Source organism: Bombus pyrosoma, linkage group LG5 (assembly GCF_014825855.1).
Source record: "Bombus pyrosoma isolate SC7728 linkage group LG5, ASM1482585v1, whole genome shotgun sequence".
NCBI lineage: Eukaryota > Metazoa > Arthropoda > Insecta > Hymenoptera > Apidae > Bombus > Bombus pyrosoma.
This window is the reverse complement of record NC_057774.1, coordinates 11,664,957-11,688,487: the sequence shown is the minus strand read 5'-3', so window position 1 is coordinate 11,688,487 and position 23,531 is coordinate 11,664,957. Positions and strand designations below refer to the sequence as shown.

Here is a 23,531-nt window from a genome sequence, read left to right as displayed (position 1 = left end):
TTGATACTTGATAATGTTGACATATGGTACGTGATATGATCCCCAAAACGTGGAACACATTGATTTTTGTCGAGGTCGGCATCTCAGACGTTTCAGAACATAAGACGCGATGAAATAAATTCCCATGTAACATCAGTGTCATTAACTGTCCTGTATACGGGACATCGCATTAATGTTGGATGTAATTAAATTTTGCGGTGCTGCCACGGGTGAGGAATTGTTACATAGCCAATGAAAGCACCTAAAAATACATATTTAGACGTAGAAAAATAAATAGGTTAGATTTGAAATTATGAATATTTTCGGTGTGTATTGAATGTTTAAATAAAAACGGTAATAGCAAAATGTGATATAAGAATTGAGAAAGAATCGATGTTCCATTAACTGGCGCAGGATATTACAGAAAAATACATGCAATGTTAAATACTTTTATTACACATATGCTGTAATCACTATTAATGTTTATAATGTACTTATAATATTTAGATAATATCTTACTTCTCTATACAAAAATAATTACAATAATAATCGTTATTGGCATAGGCAAAATCGTTATTTATTGAAATTTATTGAGCACAATTATTTTTTTTTTTTTTTCTTATTTTACACAAGTAAACCTATATTAAAAGTCATTTAAAATTATAAGATCTTAATTATCTCTTATACACATACATACACACGTTTATAGATGCGTATGCTTGTATATCGTGTATATTCATATTTAAATTCATTCTGTAATACCTACAACGCATTCTAACAATATATCAAAGTCTTTTATTACACTGGTAATATGAATTTTTGACAAAATACTGAATATTTCTTCTTCTCTCTTTCTTTTCTCTTCCACTGTTTGTCGCTTTCTTGCCATTTCTTCTACTTCTTTTTCTTTCTTCTTTTGTTTACCATCGTTATGTTCATTCGTTATCTGTATCTCGCATACGCGAACCATTCGATAGCATTAAAGAACATTCGAAAGTGTAAATTTTTGTTCACATGCGCTTATTCAAGAACCCTGATCAATTCGTGATTATTAAGAAAATTTCGCTGGTAAACAGTTCGTTTTACCGCCGGTCAGAGGAGTCAAACATGTTCGTTTTTCAAACACGTATGTCTATTAAACGAATGTCGGCTTAATCATAGTTTGAATCCGTGGCGGCGATCGTTCCTTTATTTTACATTATTATTCACACGCTATCTCGGAAAGAAGTTACGCAGAGATGAAGATTAAACAGCGCGTGTAATCGTATAACATTCGTAAACGTATCTGACCTCGTTCAACACTCCTGGCCAGACTATTCGATTTATATAAAAATGGTATAAAATTCGTATTGTGAATCGAGCTTACGAGATAATCCAAAATCGATCGAATGGAAGAAACTGTTTAATTGGATGTTAAGGACATAATAGATGTAAAGTGTCGTTGACTAAAATAATGGTAATAGTTGAACGCTAATGATTAGAATACTACACATTTATCGATAGTCGTTTGCGAGAAACGCGAGCTGCGAAAAACATTTGAATTCGGCTTCCTACGTTAAAAAATTGTCTTCCTTTTTCGAACTTGAATCGTCAATCTATAAAGAAACGTATAGTATATGATAATGGAATGTTCTCCCTGTGTCGTTTACGACAATTTTTGTGAAAGTTCACAGCGTAATAAAATAAAATTGGCGTATAAAATCAGCGTAATAAAATGATTCATCTACTTATAAAAGAAAGAAACGCGAAGCACAACATATTGCTCCGAGTAAAATGAGCTTCAATTAAAGTACGTGGGCACAAGATTATTAATTATTGCATATATTATCCAGATATGCAATAACTTGGAATTACTTTGGTGCGTCACGTTTTCAATTGGCGTTGCAATTATATGGCACGTACTACATAATATAAACTTTACACACTTTGTTCTGTTCTTCATCCTTTTTCTATTTTCTCAGTCTTCTGAACACGTATCCCTAGAAAACTCAACGAAACGTTCGAGAATTTTATTCCCGTTATGCTTTACCGCTCTTTCTCCTTTCACATACGCATACCCTCCGCCGGCAACTCGTCTAAGATGTAGGGTGATCATATCTCACGTTTTTTAGCAAGTATACATACACACATACATACATACATACATATATATATCTATATATATATATATAATAAATATATATATATACGTATATCCTCTTAAGCAGGTTAAAATATAATACTACTATGATACATAATAAATATAAAATAAAAGTAGATATTTGTTTAAAAATATAGATCATTGAAAATACTTTCTTGTGAAATTAACACGAAAAGTAAATAGAAACTTAATATATGAAATTAATACGAAAATATAAAATTGATATAGAGCTAATACATATATCCTTATAAAATTAAGACTTAATATTAATATATCGATATAAAATATTATTGATATTAATGTTTAAACGGCGGAAATCGAATTAATATCTAATAACGGTAATTTAATTTATCTTCAACGCACACTTTGTTATTAAAAACTGGTACTTTGGTTGTGATAGAGCTTGTATACATAAAATTCTAATGGCCTTAAAGGAAATGAAAAAGAGTCCTCGGTATCCCTTCTATATCTTCACCTTATGTCTCTCGCTCGAACCTTTCCATTTAATGTAAGGATACGATCACCTTACCGTATAACATTCTCTAAGTTAAACAATTTAGGCTAATTAAAGATTAGTACGTAAGTAGCGGGTAACTATTACATTTAAGAAGAAAAAAAAAAGAAACATTTCTTCCCACTAAGGACGGTTAAAGCTTCGAAAATGAGCAACGATCGAATATACAGAATGAGTCTAATATAATCAACAGATGCGTATATTATATTACTGGAAAAATTTTCAAATTTCTGTATCTCTCTTTTCCATCTTTAAATTCTAATCACGATTACATAACATCGTTATGATAACACCGCATTTATCTAAATCTGTACACGGAAATTTTCGCATTGTTTATGTCCAACAATAAATAATTAATCTGCGAAAAAACACCTCGATACGTCTTAACCTTCGACGAATGCTTAATATATGTATATATCATCATCATCATCATCATCATCATCGTCGTCGTCGTCGTCGTCGTCAACGTCGTCACATCATCATCGCATCATCACATCATCACCACCATCATCATCATCACCGCCATCACCATCATCATCACCATCATCGTCGTCGGCGTCGCCATCACATCATCATCATCACATCATCATCATCACATCATCATCATCATCATCATCATCATCATCTTCTTCTTCTTCTTCTTCTTCTTCTTCTTCTTCTTCTTCTTCTTCTTCTTCTTCTTCTTTTTCTTCTTCTTCTTCATCATCTTCAACATAGTTCTACCGCATTTCTACCAATTATACTCTGAGAAAATGCCGAACAAAAAAAAGAAAAAGGAAAAAAGGACAATTGAATGTTCATCGTTTTGATTGTAGTACTTCGTTCATGGCATCGCAAACGACAAGGCGTTATACTTACAAATCAGATCGAAGTGTACAATAAAAGAAAACTCGAGATGGGACAAAATTTCATTTTGAGATTAGCAAGATTAGAATCTAACACTTCGCAAAGTCTTGAAACTCTTGGAACTCGGAAATCTCATTTCGCTTCGTTTTCTTCTCTAGTAAGAAATATCTGTTTTGTCAGGAATTAAAATGTTAACAAAGAAACCGACAAATTAAGTTTTTAATAATTTGTAACGAAACGATTTTAAAAGTCTGAAAAATACAAACTTAATTGGATTATTATTGGTTAGATATAAATAAATTTATATCGTTTTATTCATAATTCATGTTCTCGTAAGTTATTTATATAAATTATTGAGAGCTTCGAATCACAAAAGTTGCTGAAAGTTCTGAATTTTGAGAACATAACATTTTTTTTTTTTTTTTCATTTTCTTAAACTTGACATTTTGCGAGATTTTTCGAATCTTTGATGCGTTTATGCTTCCTTTTGTTTCTCTTACGGACGGTTCAAAAGGGGCCCGCCAATTTCACGCTCTTCGATCATTAGAACCATTACTTCCGATCGCTGCGCCGTCTGTTGTTTTACCCGCCAAACAGAATACTATTCGAAACATGTATCGAGAATCACGATATCCCGATGATATATCGAAAAATCGTGATCGTTCTCGCTCGATTTACATAACGACTCTATCACAAATCATTCGGAAAGCATATATATATATATATATAATATATTCGTACTATACTTCACGCAAACATTTGTGTATGTGTATTTTTTTTTTCGTTTTTTTTATTGTTGTTTTGTTAAATTACTTTCATCCTTCATCGTTCATAGTTTAATAAATACCTTCTGTAACATATGTACGAGAAAGTTTAACAATAATACATATCGTACACGTTCCACGCAAACGAGCTACGCGGAACGTCGTCTCCTCGATTTTATCTTTTGGTTTCGTTTTCTTGTTCCTCTTATTAAAGAGGTTAACTTATCTTTCTTTTTTATAATTAAAGGGCGCGTCGAGAAACGTGTATAAGAGCGAAATGTTGCTTTGATCGGGATCGTGTTTTAGAATCATGTCGTTGGTGCGCTTGAAGCTGGCGGCGTGTCGGTACGCCATATTGAGGTACCAGGTTGGCTGATCGTGGTGATCTGTGAACAAAATCGTTCATTCATTAAATCTTAATTTAAGTAAATTTTCAGTTCAAGTAAATTCTACAAACTGCAGTTTTAATTTATTTAAAAATTAAGTGATTAAATTCTACAGATTTGTTCTTCTTATAGAATTATATCGCCGATATGTAGAATAAGTGTGTTGTCATCAACAGAAGAAGGTTTTAATGGTGACTGTCTTAAATGAAAATATTGAAATTTCAGGATCAGGATTGCGTTTTTTTCAAAACGAAAGATTTTAATTCAAGGAAACATTCACAGTGACTCACAGAGGTATTTACAGATTTATTATAGAGAGCTTTTGTAAATACAATATTATTTATGTGTGCTATATCAGACTGTTTGAAATTTTATTAGATAAGGAGATACGATTATTGTTGGACTGCGGATATTTATGGAAATTTTTACGAGCGCAATTAAAGAAGTCGTAAAGCTAAGAGCTAAGAGAGGGTAAATTAGGTAATAATAAGTTAATTATGTCAGAATTAAATATGTATTATAACGAGTAACGTACTTTTGATACTTTATATTAGTTTTGCATATTGCGTGCATTCTATGCTTCGGACACCTTCAAATTCTCCATAAATCTATAAAAGTCCGGATCTAATCTATTACCAAACCTAATTAACGTGATTATATTTAGACTGCAAACGTTTTTACATATAAATGGAAATTTGTTTCCATTACGATAAATACGAATTTGTTTCATTCTTTAAATAGTAGTAGAAGAAGAAGAAGTACTTTGTTATTTTTAGATATTTTTGATATTTTTGTATAGTAAGTACATTTTGTGTGGTTTTGTATATTTGAATTTTCCATAAATGCGTAAAAATCCGCAGTCTAGTTATAGATTGAAATTATTCCGAAAATGTGTATGATTATTATCGAATTCGATCGACTATACTTGATTTTAAACTTATTATATAATTACCAATATTTCATTCTAGACTTTCATTCTAATGAACCTGTAATTTTTCTTATCAATGCAGTATTAACAAACTATGGAGGAGTCACAACCGATTGCGTCGAATCGTACTCATTTTCAGAAACAAACGGTAGTAGGATAGGTCTATTAATCGTCGTCACCTTATTGTCATGTCCGATTAATGGAGTTTCTACCGTGGTCTCGTCGTTGGTACGACTCATGTACGGATGTGGGGGTGGTACATAAATCGGCTTAGAATGACTGGCGACTTGCGCGTAAATCGTTGGTTCCTGGATTGGTTGCCTACGCGTCAGAGTCGACATGGCCAGCAGTTGAGGCCGCTGAATATTGGATACCTGTACTGGCTGATAACAATTAGGAGGTATTCGTCGGTTACGGAGCGACAGCTCGGCGTACGTTAGCTCTGATCCCTGCAAAACCAGAGCGATAACTCATTACCGATTATGCTAATTACTGTGTAGTGATTTAATAACAGGACATAACAGTGCCACACAAATAGATAGAACAGAGCAGTAGTGTAAGTAAATGATTATAACAATAAGAAATTTGATCTTTTAAGCATTGCATCTATTTATTGACATTTAGGGATTTAAGGGATTTAAGGGAAACTTTAACAAGGTTAACCGTGTCAACTTGTTCGAGTTATTCTCGAAAACTTCTTAAATTTAAGGAAAATATAAAAGAATCATGCGTATTTTATTATTGAAACATTGTACTACGGTTATCGTTAAAATATTAGGAGTCTCCTTATTTGTTGAAATTAAGGAAATATTGAGATATAAAAAAATCATAAAATGAGCGATCATATGTTATTCTCATGATTTTTTAATCGATTAAAAGATTCTGCTTTATATTGGCACAAAACAGTTGAGACTAACAGATATGAAAACATTAGTCATTGAAGCTTCTTGATTTAAATCTCAAAATATTCGATGCTAGTCTTTTCTTTATGTGGTATGTATTACGGTATAATGCATAGGTATAGGTAAATGCATCCAGTGTTATATTTCAATTGATGAAATTCGTACTCACATTGCTTGTGTTGGTGAAGGTACTTGCATCCGTTCGTTGCTGGTGTAACACATATCTTGGTGAAGTGCCCTTGCACAGCTCGGCGTAAGAATTTTCTGTGGCAATATAGAGTTCAAGATGATTGTTAATGCACCGAGGATAACAGCTCTTTGCTGTATCGTCAAAGCAATTGGTTTCTAATTGTTCAATCCTATTGAGTTCTTGATGAAACGTCACTCGAATTTTTGCACATTTGTATTGATCGATTAGACAAACTCATTAAACAAATAATGGGTATAAAATTAGATCTAGTATGAAACTATGTCTAGTTAACCCTGAAATCAATTATTAATTCATAGCCATTAAATTTTCGTAACAGTTTTTACATTTTTTTTTTTTTTTAATATTTCTCATTTTAGAATATTTTCATTTGTGTCTTTGTATGTATCCAAGATAAATTGTCTCGTGGATATATGGCGTCCCGTCTTGTAGTGTACTTCTTCTTCTGTAGTTAGAATCTAGTCATTCTTTCAGTAGAAAGAATGTGTATAATAATTCTCGTTTCTTTTTTTAGGTTTCAGGGTACCTCACCTGTCGTACAATCTTAGTGACCATGTAGATATTATAATCGAAGAATCAAATGGTTGGAGGTTTCTCAACGTGTTAACCGATAATCACATATATCATCAACTTTGGTTAAATTACCTACCATTAGCGTGAGGAATTATATCTGGGTCCTTCTCGAAGCTCTCGATGCTGTCGGAGTTGAGAGGCAGGGTCGACGATTTATCACGTGGAGAGGAACTGCCGGTTCCGGACGCGGCTAGATTCGCCATGCCGCCGTCGTCGTGAGAATCCTTGTCCTCCTGAGTCCTTGGTCGATACCGTAATCTCACAGCCAGAACTATCACAAAGATCACTAGTAGAAGGCCCGCCGTTGCTCCGACCACCGCACCGAGCAATGGTCCAGACAGCGACAGCATCACCGGTGTCAGAGCTGGAAATCATGGTAAGTACCATGAGTCTTTCTACTCTCTTCCTTTTCTTCGCGGGATCTCATTGTTCGGGGGACGAAAGGATTGCTTCTCGAGACACTCATAAATGTCTCTCCTCGCGATTACAACCGTTGAAAATGAAATTTTTCCATTATTGTTGTCGTGGATACGATTTTATGGATTTTTAGGATCATTTATGAAATACACGTTTTTCGTGATTGGCGATGGAATCCGACTCAAATCTATAGTAGATCTGTCGCACGAATTTAGAAACTTATTTTTAAAAACAAATCTTGGAAGTTTATGTCATTGAACTTTACCGATGACTATTTTATTCAGAATTAATTAATTTTAAATGTAATCGAGTCGGAAGGGTTAGATGAATTGGAAAGAGAATTAGTATCTAAACAGAAGACTAATTGATTATCTGGATAATAAATGAGAACAAGAAGCAATGGAGTAAGATTGATTTCAGTTAGATTAGCAGAATAAAGATGTGAGTGGAATAGATCTCCTTGGTTAATTAGAGAACCAGATCTGATCAGACAAGTAGTATAGACACATTATAATCAGAAGAATGGTGAAATCGTTTAAAGCTGTACTTATTTAGCAAATAGCTTGTGTAAAATCAATTTAGAATATGGTATTCTCGGAAAGGTGCAAAGATCTATGAACAAGGATCGTGTTTGAAAATATTTGTTGAGATTTCATTAGACGAATTTCCTATTAAATTAAAAATTTCATTAAGACTTCGATATACAAGAAATTTGCTAACGAATGCGATAATATGCAGACTGATTCGCTGATTAATAATAATAATCAATTAAGTAGATTCGGTGCTGACAATATACGTTTTAAAAACTCGTTTAGTACCTTGTCCAACGTCATCACGATGTTCGTTATGGCAGTGAAAAGAAGCTGTGCGTCATCTAGGCCTGTTCCACACTACATTAGAATTACCGTAGCAAGAATTTACGATTCGCATGCAATGACAACGGCCTTCTCGCACGATAATTTATAAACTAATAATATTAACGAACTTACAAATGACAAGTTGTAGACTACAGGCTCTTATCGCATGAATAGTTAAATTTTCCAATTCAATTATAGTTAATAGTTTCCAATTTTAACAAAGAAGAATACAAAGAAAATAAGAAAATTCAGAAGTTTAATAATTTTATTACCAAATTTATTTGCACTTGCATTTTATTATTTCTGCATATTATTTATTGCGCGCTATTATTGGCATTAATTGATATCGATAATTTACAACTTGCGGTTTTGTACAATTTCATTGATAATATTAATTGAACTGTGTAAGAGGGCCAAGGTGTCTACAGAGAGGCAGGTGAAACACAGATCTACGATGAGAAGCGAAAGCGCGGCACGTTGCAAGCAGATCTATTTCTCATATCTATTTCTCGTGATAGTGGTGTGCCCTTCAACATCTATTTCTCTACTGTTCTTTCCACGAGTCACCGTGTGCTCCAATTTCCTTTACACTATATCACTCCGTGAATTAGCCTTTTTACTCTACTATAGAGGAAAACGAAAGTTTTATTTTTTATTTAGAAAATCGTCAGCTTTGTGAATGACACTCTTTGTGAGCAGTTTTCTAGCTGATAGAGCATCAGAGTGGTATAGCCTGTTGTGAACTGTTGTGATTGTTGTGGTACTGTTGAGAATCACAGATAAAACGCAGATAATAATATACTTATTGTTAATAACCTACAGCTGAATTTAGTAGCATTATATGATCACGTTCAGAAGTCACATTGGTGAATTTCATAAATTGAAAAGTATGAGAAAATGACGATGTCATTATACGAACACTGTTTTCTTGAGATATTATTATTATCTGTATCAGCTTCTTGCGATAAATGAACTTATTGAAGCGAAAAATATTTCCTTTGATAGTTGAATGTTAATCGTGTATTAATAAGATCGTAAACTAATGAAAAAGTGGAATGCTGATCAGTTTGGCTTCTATGAGGTTCATATAAAACGACACATAAGAGAAATTACACGACAATTCCATCGAAGAAGAACACAGGAGACAACCTTGAAATCTTTTCCTGCAACGTCTCCAAAGGGAAGAAGCGGACAGAAATTGTTCTGCAGAAAAACTCGTCTGTTTCCGCAGTGGAAATCGTTTCCCCTCGAACAACAACACCAATTTTCAAGACAATAGGATGGAAGGACGAAAATGGACCATTCAAGTGCACCGCTAGCTACCTCGACAAATGAATGAACGAAACGCGTCAAATAAATGATGACGTTCTAAAAGTACGGACAGATTCGTCACAGCCCGAAACAGAAAGATATAGACGTTATAGTACGACAGAAAGCGATAGACATTATGATACGAAAGAAAGAGGTAGACATTATGGTACGAAAGAATGAGAAAAAAAAATCGTGACACGTTCGTGGCAGGCTCATAAAAATGTACGCTTCAACCCTTTCCCGTGGTGTTGTCACTTTTTGAAACTTTTCAAACGATAAGTCGACTTCCATCCCGATTCGAATCCCAATCGACATTTTCACTAAATTCTCTTCCCTCTTTTCCTCTTTCACCTATTTTTCTTTTTATCGTCTTTTTTTTCGTCCTTTTTTGACAGACAGTTCGCTCCTATTGCCACTTTGCTTTGGTATTTTTAATATTCGGCTCTTAAAATTCTATTTGCTTTATTACGATATTTGTTATACGAATGAATTTAGTAATCTTCCGAACTTGTAACTTGCGACTTGCAAAGTTTCATTAATAATTTTAGTTGATTCGTGTAACAGAGGCTCGAATAAGTAGAGGATAGCCATAAATAAGAATATTATAATAAAGATAAATTATATTATAAATATATTAGGGATTGATTTTAAAATTCAAATATCAAATATTCGAATATCGTTTCATCTTCGTAGATGTTATTGATAGCTAAATATAGAAAATTCGTTACTCGGATAATAAAAGGGAGGAAATGCACGAGTTTCAGAAAGGTGACGATGAAAGAAATTTGGAATAATGAAGGATCTTAAACGTGAAAATCCGTCACTCGGTTATTTCAATTTTCCCTATCCTTCTTTCTACTTTTTGTCGTTTCGTTTTTTTCCTTTCTCGGGAGGTAGATTATTTTTCCTGTCGCTTCAGTTTCGTTTTACGTTCTACGGAATATATTGAGAGATAGTGACGTTAATCGCGGCCGATTGGAAACGTCGATTTCGTTTCGACGCCAACTGCCTCGAGCGGATTAACCGATCCAGCTAATTTCGGATTAATCGATTATATCTGTACGCCGATGTAACACTGCCACGTCCGCTCGTGTTCGTGTCTATGCCATGCGGTCCTCAGTTGATCGAGTTGATCCATGTAAGTGGACGTCCAACCGCCAATTAGCCGATTCAGTTTATTCCGGATCGATCGTCGTGTTAACGTTCGAAATGGATCGGAAGATTGACGAAATTCGGTTTTATCTCTTTCTCCTTTCCCTTGAATTTTGTTTTCATTGAATAACCAATGAAATTTTGAAGTATGGAAAAAGTGCTTTATTAGATTATTGTTACTAAACTGCGTAGAATTTTTACGTAAATTTATATTCTTATGGATAAAAAAATGGAGTTAAAAAAATACATTGTTTGAATTTTATTCACAGTCCAGTTGTTCCGTATGGAATTATGGAAAAAAGCGAAGCGATTGAGATCGTACGCGACAGAGGAAATTCTCAATTTTAGGAAAGTGTGAAGTATTTAATTCTGTAAATTGAAAAGTACGGAAAAACGATGCCGTTACGAACTCTGTTTTCTTGCTTCAGAATTCACCGTTATTTATGTTACACGGCGATTTCAGATAAACATACGTTCAATAGAAATCGAATTAAATTTAAAAGTATTACAGATACATAAATTTCGACTGTATCTGAAATAAAAACTTGTCAACATCGGTGGTATGTATTTCTTGTTACGGGTATAATTGGATCTGCCCGGTGAAGAAATAATTTTGTAAGATTGTGTTTCAAACTTTCTATGTTTGTCGGAGAAGTTTTTGTCCGCCGTTTTGTCGTCGGAAGTTTTCAAGAAGGATAAATACCTCTCATCGTTCACGTAAAATTGAACTGCACGTTTCCAATTTAATTCTACACGATCGTATCGCTTATTTCAAGCTTGTTATTTTTACGATACTCGTCATTTAGACAGGGACTATCGTTTCAATTTACGATGGGAACGTGACGAGGTTCGGCACAGTTTTTCGCGTTAAAACACGATTACACCGAGGTGGTCCGACCTGTTTGCAGAGATCGTGAATTATCGTTACGCCAGCAATGAATCTGGGATTCAGATGCACTGTCCAGAACTACGCTTCGCACTCAAGTTCGAGATTAATCAGAATCCACTTAAATTTACAAACTCCTCTAAACGAGTGGCCCCCTCTTGTTCCGCTTCTGAGATTCTAAGTTGATATTAAACGCAGCAGGCTGGATTCAACGTAGACGTGCCGTCGGCATCTCTGCTATTACCAGGACGAAAACCAGTTAATCCGAAAGCAATGTTATATATTCTTGTAGTTTAGCCTCTCTGTTCTCTGTTCTCTGTTTTTTGAAAATACTCTTTAAATACAGGATAATTTGTCTGGTACGGTTACTCGCGTAGCAACGAGATCGTTGTATATATTAAAATCGGAGAACGAACTTTAGCACCTTTCGAAATTAAAATCCGAGAAATTGTTTAAATAACTGAATTATCGTTTTTCTTCCCTACAGAAATACGATATTCTATTTGACAATGCAAATCGTTTTTTGTCTCGTTTTGTCTAGGAGGGGATTTTTATCGTTATAAGCTATAAAGCGATGGAAAGATCAATTGCGATTTTTTTTTCTTTTTTCTTTTTTTTTTTTTTGCATATTTACCTATAAATAATCATGGAATAAACCGAACGTGAAAAATTTTTTCATCTCGATACCTTATCAGATAGAAAAACATGTTAAAATATCGTTCATTAGTGCGGCGACTATTTTAAATTCATACCAAACACGATTTTTCCCATATAGATATGATATAAATAAATATATTGTATCTACTCTTGAAAAAGTGCTCAACAATTTGCAAAGTATTTTTAAATTGTTTCAAATTTGATTGTTATTTTACCAAACATCCATCAATAGATTGAAAACGGACAGCTATTTTTGTCAACTGCAATCCGTTTATCCGTTACTTGGGAATCAAATGTATGGTAATAAAATTAATAAGATCGCGTGAGATATACAAGAAGAGGATTTGATTAGTTTGACTGATACATTCGTGAAAACTTTCTGCAAGTCTTCAAACACACCGCCGACCATAAGTATTAAGACATCTGTCGATACGAAGTATACATTTAATTCTCTTAGTCTCCAATTATTTTATCATAAATCTGTTATTTTATTTGCATATTCATATGCAGGTCACAGTAAAATATGAAATGAAGCGAAATTTGTTTGATCTATCCCATAAATATATACAGTTGGTAACACAACTCATTGTATTGGCTCGCTCTTTAAAACGGGATAACTTTTTCAGAAATGTACCAAATGACTTGAAGTTTTTTGAGAAGTTAGAAGGACTAGTTTACTAGATGAGGTGTAAAAAAATTTGGAGAAAATTGTAATTGGTTTGAAATCGCAGAAAAATAGTAAAAGTCACTTTTCACAACTTTCTTATCTGAGCCTGTAATGAAAATATAACAAATAAGTCATAAATAATTTATGTCAGTTACACATATGCTGAAAATATGCTCATCGAGATCGATTAACTTTGCCACGCGTTACAAACAGTTAAAAACAGCCGTTAATCGTAATCTACATTCGATGTCTGTTGTTTATTCTTACATCAATCGATTTCCATGAAATCTGAAATGAAAGTCTGAAATGAAAGAGTTGTAAAAGGTAATCCTTGCTATTTTCCTTGCAATTCTTGTTTCACGCTTCATCCAGTAGAGTAATTCTTTTAACTTTTCAAAAAAAAAAAAAAAAAATTCAAATCGTTTGTTGCAATGTTAAAAACGTTGTTCCATTTGTAAAGAGCGTGACAATACTCGTGCTCTTAACGCGTATGACGTGTAATAAATATTTATATACCTAGTTATGGCCTTTTTACCTGGTTATGGTAGCGTAGTTTTGCGAGCCATCGCATGCACACGATTCTCTCTGTAAGAGAGTTTATCGAGCTTCCGTTCTTCCTCCTCGAATAAATCTTTTTCTCGAAGTCCGATGACGCGGAGGATCGCGTTTGGCCGCAGACCAATTTCGTTTGAACGCTCTACAGCTGGTCCTCACGTACGCGCGGTCGTCTTAGCGGTGTCCCTCGGAACCAGGAATTTCCCGACTTCACAGCTATGTACATACTAACCGTTTACAGGATGTATACGCGGAAACCTTTCGCCACGAATTTGCAAAGAGCCCGTCCATTTGCATATTCGCGGCCGCGCATAAACCATGGTTAGCTGAAAGACGTTTTGTAATCAGGTTCCGCGGCCCATTTATACTTCACTTTAACGATTAACGCGGCTACGAGCCGTTTAATAACCGGCGACACGACACACGACGTCGACTAATGCTCGTCTATAAATTCGATCACCGTACACCACGTAGAACCACTGATGATGGCTTAATCGTTACGACGAAAGTGAAAGCGCGGACGAGTTTGTTAGCTTCTTTAGTTTGTCTCTTTGTATGGAGGAATTTGACGGTTTGTGTTGTTGGCTGGGTTCATATTGTTGATTTTTCTGGATCATTCTATATATATATATATATATATATATATAGGTATATATATATAGTATATATAGTATATATATATATATATACCTTTATGATATTCAGGAAGATTTGGGAAGAATGTTTTTTGAAAATTCGATGATCCATATCTAAGGTTGGATTTTTTAAATAAATAATGCAGTAATTTATATTTGTATGACTCGTGGATTTCTTAAGATGAATATCGCTTTTCTGGTCGTTAATCTGTTGTCAGTTTTCACATTTCCATAATTATGTATTTGTTTTATTCGCTTTGATAGTGTTGTCACAAATGTAAATTAAAATATATCCTTACCCTCAACCCTAAAAAAAAAATATCGTCATTTAAGGCTCATTAGTTTCCGTGTATAAGCAGAATTAGTTACCCAAATTTATTGCTCTTAGAAAGAGATAACATTATACTCGTACAACTCGTACAACTTAACTTTCCCGCAGTATATACACATAATGGCGAGCATATAAGTAGGGACAGTCTTTATATAAAAGTCTTCGCGTTTATCCAAAAAAAAAAAAAAAAAAAAAAAAAAAAAAAAAAAAAAAAAAAAAAAAAAAAAAAAAAAAAAAAAAAAAAAAAAAAAAAAAAAAAAAAAAAACACATTTTTTTCCATTAAATCTGTATTTCCCCCATCCTCCTGAACCTCCTTTTAAACCTCCTCCTTTTAAAAGTACGGATCGTAGTATAACAAAAATCCTTGATCTATATCGTTTATCAATTTTCTATCTTTTCTGTACTCGATGCATTATTCCCCTTTTCAATTGCGTTGTACTGCTCCCTTTCAGATATTGGATGGCGAAAGTTGAAATGATTAAAACCTACAAAAATAGGCTTATCATATCGATTTCCTGCGATCCTCACGTTTTATTACATATCTTAACAAAATCCATTTCATCCGCTCATCCCTCAGTCTAGAACAATTCAATAACGATCTAAATCGGCGACCAACTGGTAGAGATTAATCTCGAATCGTGCTTCCATCGATGGAATGGATACGATAAGTTGATCCAACGGTTTAACAACAGAATTCAATTCTATTCGGCTGATCGATCGAGATTAGTTTTAAATCGCTGGTAACATCACACGTTCTTATTGTTAGTCGACATTGACTGGAGGCGAAGTTGCTGATCATTTCCACGAATTTATATATGATGTTGATTCAGTGTTTACGCTGCACCGGTGTTCGGTTTTCTGTTAATTCCGGCGTAGGCGAGCGTTAATTTTGGATCAGATTTTCAGTCGGATTTCCTAGGATGATCCAATGATTTAATGATTAAAACGGCTGGTCGGTCGATCTCTGCTTGATCCCAGATTAAGTCTGGATTATGTTGGCTAATCGTGAATTTTGGATTAGCTATCGGGGACACGTTTGACAGCATAATTTGATACTGTGATGCTGTTCTCCATGGCCGATTCAATGCCGAACACCGACCTAACTGACAGCGGTACGCTAACGTGAATTTTCGTTTGTACTAACGACTATCTTGGTAGTGACGTCTGATTATTTAATTCTTCTGTTCGATTTGAAATATCTGGATGAGATACAGCGGCGCGAATAGAAGCTAAACATGTTGGAAATTTTTCATTTGGCCTTTAACACTAGAGCTACTCGGTTATGGTGCAGAATTTGTATCAAAGAGATGGAAATGTGAGGTATAGTACCATTAAAAAGTATCGAACACTTATTCTTCACGAGGTATATTTTAATTACAAAATTAAGGACAGATCGAATTGCAATAATTTTAATCTTTAGCCTCGTGATAGCTGTATTGCGGAATGTGACGAGACGATTAAGCTGAATTGTAAAAGTCAATATGTAATAACGAGACTGACGTTTGCAATCAAATAAACCTTATAAAGCTAGTTTGCTATCTGACAAACTCTTTGCGATAGATTCGCCATTGCTGACGTTGTGTTGTTTGAATTTTTGACATTAACTTTCAGTAATAACTAATTAACGCAACTGTTGGGTTGTTGCTTTTATGTTTCGACAGAATCATTTAGAAAGACAAAAGTGACAACAAGCGAATAAAGTTGAAGCAAATGTTATTAGTTCAAATAAGAATATTTCTGATGATATATTCCGTTTGTATAATAATTTTACAACTAATGATATTAATGAATCGATAAGTCGCAAGTTGTAGGTTACTTCTCTTTTGCGATTTTATTATAGAATAGTCAAATAGAATAATCAGATTTGTTACTTGTAGAACTTACTTTGAAAATTTTATTTGTCTCTATTATGCAAAAGAATTCATTAATGTTAACCCGTTATTATTGCCTGTTCAATAATTTTGTTAGCAGTCCACTGTATCAAGTGATACTTTAGAATTGTATCAAAAATGTGAAACGTATTGAAAATCGAAATGTCACTCAAAAATTACAACATGCTGAGGAATTCGAACACAAGGAATTTTTTATTCTGATAATGAAGAAAATAACATGAAAGGATCTTAGAAAGGTGATTCACAGGAGAAACTTGGAACAATCGCGGTCGTAAAAACGAAGATTCGTTGGTCGGACACCGAAACAGGATCGATAGGACGAGCTGCGATATCGATGATGCGCAACATTCAAATCAAGCAGGCTAACTAGTTCGAACGCAATTCTGATCGGATTTCAATTTATGAGCAGTTCAGAGTGGATGGTCCACTATTTCGAACTTCAACATTTAATTCGGCAGTTGGGTTGTTAGCACTGAATCAGATTCCACGTTTCCGATAGAATCTATCCTTATTGAGAACCAACTGGTCCACGATATCAAAAAGAATATCCTTATTCATCTTGAAACAAGCGCGATAAAATGATCCTCGTTACTACTAACGAATGAAATTCGAGAGATCGAGGAAGTCAATTTCAACAGATTAAAAAAAAAGAAAAAAAAAAAAAAGAGAAAAGAAGGTTTCAATGATCATGATACAAACAGTGGATAGTCAGATTTCGGAAGGAAAAGGACGATCCACGACTTCAATGATTTCAAAACTATTCGAATTATTTTTCCAAAGAGTCTACATTTCTCGATGTTCCAGGTATTTTACATTTCCCAAAATTCTACAAAATAATAATCGATTCTCTTCAGCCTCGAGCGCAGAAATTTCCATCAAATGTATTACACGATCCCCCGAGAAGGATTCCGATGATCAATAACTAATGAAACAAATTGCAATCCGCAGGGGAATTAAAAAATAAAAAGAAAGAAATGAGGAAGTGAAAGAAAGAACAACAATTGCCCGATAGAAAAGGAAAGATCAATGAGAATATAGGGACGATCTGGACCACGATCGTGTTCTGGCTCAGTGTTCTGGACAGAATTTATATGTGGTCCACGGATGGCGCACGCTGACTCGAAATCGAACACTAGCTGGCCCCTACCTGGGTATCGTTGATGCTCCTGTGTCTTACCCTCCTGAACAAAGTGCGGGCTGTGAAGAACCGTGGCGTCGCTCATCGCGTGCTCCGTCATGATCCTCAGCGAGAGAACCAGTCCTGAGTAACTCCTCTCCGCTGGTAGATCGGTGATCTCGAGCATGCTAGGCGTCATGCTAGTCGCGGACGCCAATAGGCGCCTGGTGTCTGCGTCGAAGACTTGCAGCACATAGGTGGCAGTGCGCGGGTCGATGTACTCGCTCTCGGCGCAGCTCACCCTCACCGTTGTCCGACTCTCTTCCCTGATTGTACAATTCTCCGGGGGTGGAGGTTGCGCCAGCCTCTCACCTGCTACCATACCGGGCACAACACACCAGCCTCAGCCATCTTCTACAGCTACTTCGGCGGATTTTACGAGGGTAAAAGGGGGGGGGGGGCTTCGAAGGGTTCCTTCTTATGTGTACAGAGTGTCACAAAATACGTGAGGGATATTTTGATGGTTCGAAAGTTAATTGGTTAAAAGTTAGTCTTTTATGTTCGTAGTCTGTCATTAGAACGTTAGAACGTTTAAACTGTTTTGACAACGAAGGGGTGTTTACATCTTATAAGGGGGTAGCATAAGTCATTTTCCATGAAAGATTGACTTACGTTGACTGGCTTCTGATTTCTACATCTATAGGATGGATTTTAAACATCTAAACGATGGAAAAAGCTTATATAGGAAAATGTTAATAAACAACTTTGTTCTACGGTAGAAATATGAGTCACTCGTTTGCAAACTCGGTTAATTTGGCAAGAAAAAAAAAAAAAAAAAAAGAAAAAAGAAAAAGAAAAAATTGTACAAGTTAAGAATCGAGTGCTTTGGCGCTAAAAAAAAGGTGCAGTTAATTATTTTAGCCTGTGAACGGCTCGTATATCGATATTGATGAACCGGCTGATGAACCGTTTTTATCCTATTCGTACTTCATACTTTTCTTTTTAAAATTCATTTAGATAAATGATATAGCGTATGGACTGTTGTTAACGATTACTTTTGAAATTCATCGTGGAATTTTCTATTATTTATATCATCTAGCTGCGATAAGTGAATTCATAGAAATAAATTCTCTACTTTTTAAAACGAAATTGTTAATTTTTTTTAAGCTCCAGATTATTTACAGTCTGCCTAAGACAATAAGTAAGTTTTGTAATGGAACGTTGACGATATACGTAGATACTTGCTCAGCGGCTGACTATCGTCAATTATTTAGATTTACCGAGGGCTAGCTTGAACTCAACAAAATCGCATTAGGAGGTCTGTCGATATGCCGGGAATCTCTGGATTCCGATCTTTGCTCTATTTTCTACTCAAAAGGTTTTCGCTAATTGATTGGCATGTGAGTTGAACTTGTATTTGTGTCTGCCTGCTTAGCTAGTGTTATTTCTCCCTCAACGAAAAATTATTTATAACTTGAAAGATATGCTTCAAAAGACATTTTTGTACATGAACGTCTTTCTTCGTGTTGATATCTAGAATCGATCCTATAAATCCTGCAAATATTTTGTGACACTCTATAGAGAATGAAGAGGGTGTTTGTTCCTTTGTTCCTTTTTGTACAGTTGGGATGGTACTGATTTGGTGGTGCTAGAATTTTTGTTGCCCCCTTTGTGGATACTCCTTAAGGCATGGGTTAAATGAAGGTTCAAAGTGAGATTGGGATAAGTTTTTCAGCGGCGCCGCGCGTCGCAAAGGGGTGCTTTCCTTTTGCTCGGTCTAAGGGACAACTTCGGTCCAACTTTGTTCCTGGATAACGCGGCGTTTCCGTATTCCGTTTGTCCGGCGTTGATGATGTGCTCAACGCTGGCAAACGTTCATGTCGGATGATTATTTTCTCTCTTTTGGTTTTGTTTCGGGAGTAGAGGCAGTGAAGGGCTTTTCGAAAGGGATTTTCGTTGCTTTCGTCGATTTTTCCATAGTGTCCCGGTTTTTCGTCATTGTAAAGGTTAGACTGTATAGAATTATTTTAACATTAGAACTATTATATTCGTCGAAGTAATGAGTTTCCGATTTGTTGCCATTGCAATTACCGAGAATATGGAGGTATTTTGGCATTTTATTGTCACAGAAACGTAATTACGTATATCTATTTATCTTAGTTAATTATATGCAACCGTGTATAACTAATGTCAAAGGGTGAAATTAATTGTGGATCCAACAAGTTTCTATAAAAGATGATCGATACATTTTCAGTACATTTAATGTCAACAACGTTTTAACTCAACAGTATTTAATCAGTCCCTATCTTCGATGTTATCGTTAAAATGGAAAAAGTCCAGCATTATTTGTCGAACAATTTGAAAATTTCGACCAATGAAACAAACGTTCAGTACACCAAAAATAAATGAAAAACGATCGCGTATGCATCACTTTTGATCCAAAAAGAATCTCCTTGAAAGAAGAAATTCCAGATAAATTGCGACGGACGTAACCGATTTTTAAGCAACATCCCGGATGTCCTCGTTTTTCGAGTAAGTACGATCGCGACGAATTTCCAGCCGAAAACGTAGCAACCTGCCCCGGCGCACGTTTCTCATTCGGTGCGCGAACGTGTTTTAATATAAACGTCAAAGCGTAATCGATATCCGCCAGAAGATCAGACAGGTCGGTATCGATATCGAGCCGTTCGATCCAACACGTTGCGTAACGTTTCGAGGCTAAGTCCGTGTCGGAAGTACGGCGAGGCGGCTATTTTATCGAACGAAATATTCGTCTGGCTCGATGGAAGAAGCGTTTACACGCGCGAACGAGCCCGAACTGCTAGACAGGATCTTTTTTTCCCCCTGCCCTATTTCTCGTCCCGCCAAGGCGTGTGAAGGTTCGAGTTCGACGAGGATTACGAGCCAATAAACCGACTGGTGAGAATCGAGCAACCTTGGTCAACGATACCGACTGTCTCGATGAATAGAGGATTCGTTTAACACATTCCTGTCGTTCTGATCAGTGTTCGCCTGAAATTGAACCGCTTCTTTGCCAAATCGGTTAATCTTGCAAAACAATATGCAGGGAAAATTACTTGGAATTATATGAAAATTAAAAAAGAAATTGAGATTAAAAGTTTAAAAGTTAAGAATAAAATTAAAAAAAAAAAAAGAAAAAAAAATAATTCGAAAATGAGGTTGTATACGACCACTTTGACCTGTGAAAGGCTCGATTAGTAGAGATGGTGGGTTTTTAAGCATTTATGAGAAATTTGAAAGTGCGAAAACGCGCAGAATGCAGATCACTCACGATAGTGTACGAAGTATCAAGAGTATATAGCTTCTATAGTATAATGTTTCTATAATGCAACATTTCTATTACAGTCACCGAGCAGTGAGCTTATAATTGGACAACAGATTCATAGTTGATGCAAATTTAAATTTCCGTATGAAGAGTTAAAGGTGTAGATGATGAACAATTTTTAAGCGAAACATTTAATTATCGTTGTTATTATTATAACAAGAGAATTTGATTTATTTGTATATGAATATTAGAATAATAAATATTTCAGCGTAACGTTAATTTCGAAATGAAAAAATTTAAAGCTTTCTCTCACGATTTCGAAGAAATGCCTTAAATGTAAAATTACGAAATATTCAACGTTAGAAAAATGGATTAAAATTATTGTATCGAAGCGCTTTACAATTTAAACGCGAGAAAGTCGATAATATGTTGCAATTATCTTATATACTATCTTGTTTAAAACAGGTAACCGTACATGATGAAGATAAAAAAAGGATCACTTTTTTCTGTTTCACCGAACTGTAAAGAGCAATTGAAGCGAATATCACTGACGTACTACTTGACACTTTGCCAGCTCATTTATTGACACAAACCACTGCGCGCAAGAGATCCAACTACATTCGAGAACAAACAAAATTATCTGGTTTACAATCTCGTGTTACTTTTATCGAATAGTCGCTGCTACGTTTAAACGCCATTTAATCCCGTTTTTTCTCTGAAACACCCTCGAAAAGAATCGTTAACAAAATTCGCGGAACTCTGGCATTTTTATTTCAGCTTTTTGCTGTTGTTAGAGGAAAACGATGTATTTTGTTTTTTTTTTCTTTTTTTTCTTTTCGAGATATCGATTATATCAGAAATGAAATGCAACTAGAGCACTATCTTTTACATTGCATTTCGATTTCGTATAGAGTATGTTATTATTGTTAATAGAGATTTAATTTCCTTTGATATTTGTATAACAATTCAGAGGAGTGACATTCGGAAGATTAAACCATAATCGATGATCTTCGGTAATATTTCAATGTATTAATCGAATCAAGTTGTCAAATAAAATTATACCCAAAAGCATAGGTATGATCAGAAATATGTAAATTCAAGATATTCTATAATCAAGCTTCAACGAAGTTGAACAATATATTGAAACACAAATGAAATTGAAGATTAAAATGTTGCTTTGTTTAAATAAGAAAAATTCGAGTTAAGCTTAGTTGGTACAATCGGCGCTATCGGCCGAGAAAACTGAAGTTGAAGCATCTATGAGGAATCAAATTAAACATTAAGGATTTTGCGTTACCAATTACGAAGAACCTAAATTAAACTTAATTTAACCGGCTCTGAAGTCAAATAAAATGAAATCAAGCTAAAATCAAATATCGAAAGTTTCTTTTGATCAATTATGAACCACCTAAATCGAATCTAGCTCGATCGATTCTGCAAACAAGCATAATACCATTTATGAAGAATGCTCTCATTGATTAAAAGTATATAGGAATGTCAGAGACGCCTTCTGATCAATTACGAATCCAACTCATTACGATTGCAACTCAAACGATTCAGCAATCAGGCACGATAAAAATGCAAAATTGTTTGTAAAGAGTGTGACCATTGATTGAAACCAAATATCGAAGGTTCCTTTTCATCAATTACGAACTATTTTAATCAAATATACCTTAATATTAGCATTGGCGACCATTGGAATTTGAAACTTGTGTCAAAGAAATTTACATGTATCATATAAATAACCAAAAATAACTAGAACGATATTAGTATAGAATTCGAACAAATCGATATTCTATCGGCTTAATAGATTAAAATGTTATTCGTACACTGTTGTCATAATGGTTCGCTTGAAAATAATGACTAAAAAAAAAAAAAGAAAAAAAAAATGTACAGACGGAAAAAGTGAATATAGAGATAAAAAATGGCACGCTAAATGATGGTTCCTTTAATTGATTTAGTTAATAGCGTGTCTAATACAAAGTGATAAATAAAATAGATCGTTCAAACCTTAAAACTAACCTATCGATCTACATTTCTATGAACGATTAGAGCTTGATTATTTTAACCATTTTAATAGATAGCCTTAGGTATCAAACAATTTTACAACTGAGCACGATGAAACGAAATATAGAAAGGAATATAGTATTTTAATACGATATAATTGGAAATGAAAACAATTTGTTAAATTGAAAAATAAGCATGTTAAAGGTAGCTCTGATGTTGACGAAATTTCGTTACAAATTCCAAAGCCTAACGCAACTACTAAGACAAACAACCTGTTAATTTAATTTTTTAACATTATGTCGAGCACTGTTTTTAAGATTATACACAACGTTATTTTTTGGAATAATAGGTGTTCAGTTCCAAAACCGAATAAAAAGACAATTTTGGTAATATGTATATTAACGTGGCGAAATCGTTGAGAAATCGTTCTTTTGTAAAAAAATAAACAATGTGACATATCATGTTCTCCTTCTATAGCCTGCATTTACGAAGAATATAGAGAAACATCTTCTGATCGAAT

The 23,531-nt window shown here is 34.6% G+C and overlaps 1 protein-coding gene across 7 annotated transcripts in view; it reads right to left on the bottom strand.

The window, feature by feature from the left end:
- Positions 1–3,775: 3,775 nt before the first annotated feature.
- LOC122567758 (hemicentin-2-like) overlaps positions 3,776–23,531 on the bottom strand; it is a 504,101-nt gene continuing 484,345 nt past the window's right edge. For 4 of the 7 annotated variants that reach the window (XM_043726708.1, XM_043726709.1, XM_043726707.1 and 1 more), the window contains 5 exons: positions 17,749–18,093; positions 7,317–7,604; positions 6,629–6,723; positions 5,737–6,006; positions 3,776–4,629 (listed from right to left, as the gene is read on the bottom strand). In XM_043726708.1, the coding sequence (XP_043582643.1) occupies positions 4,552–4,629; positions 5,737–6,006; positions 6,629–6,723; positions 7,317–7,604; positions 17,749–18,093 (1,076 nt within the window). In that variant the 3' untranslated portion in view covers positions 3,776–4,551. The remainder of the gene's footprint in view (positions 4,630–5,736; positions 6,007–6,628; positions 6,724–7,316; positions 7,605–17,748; positions 18,094–23,531) is intronic. The other 3 variants (XM_043726711.1, XM_043726710.1, XM_043726713.1) reach the window with 3 other exon arrangements.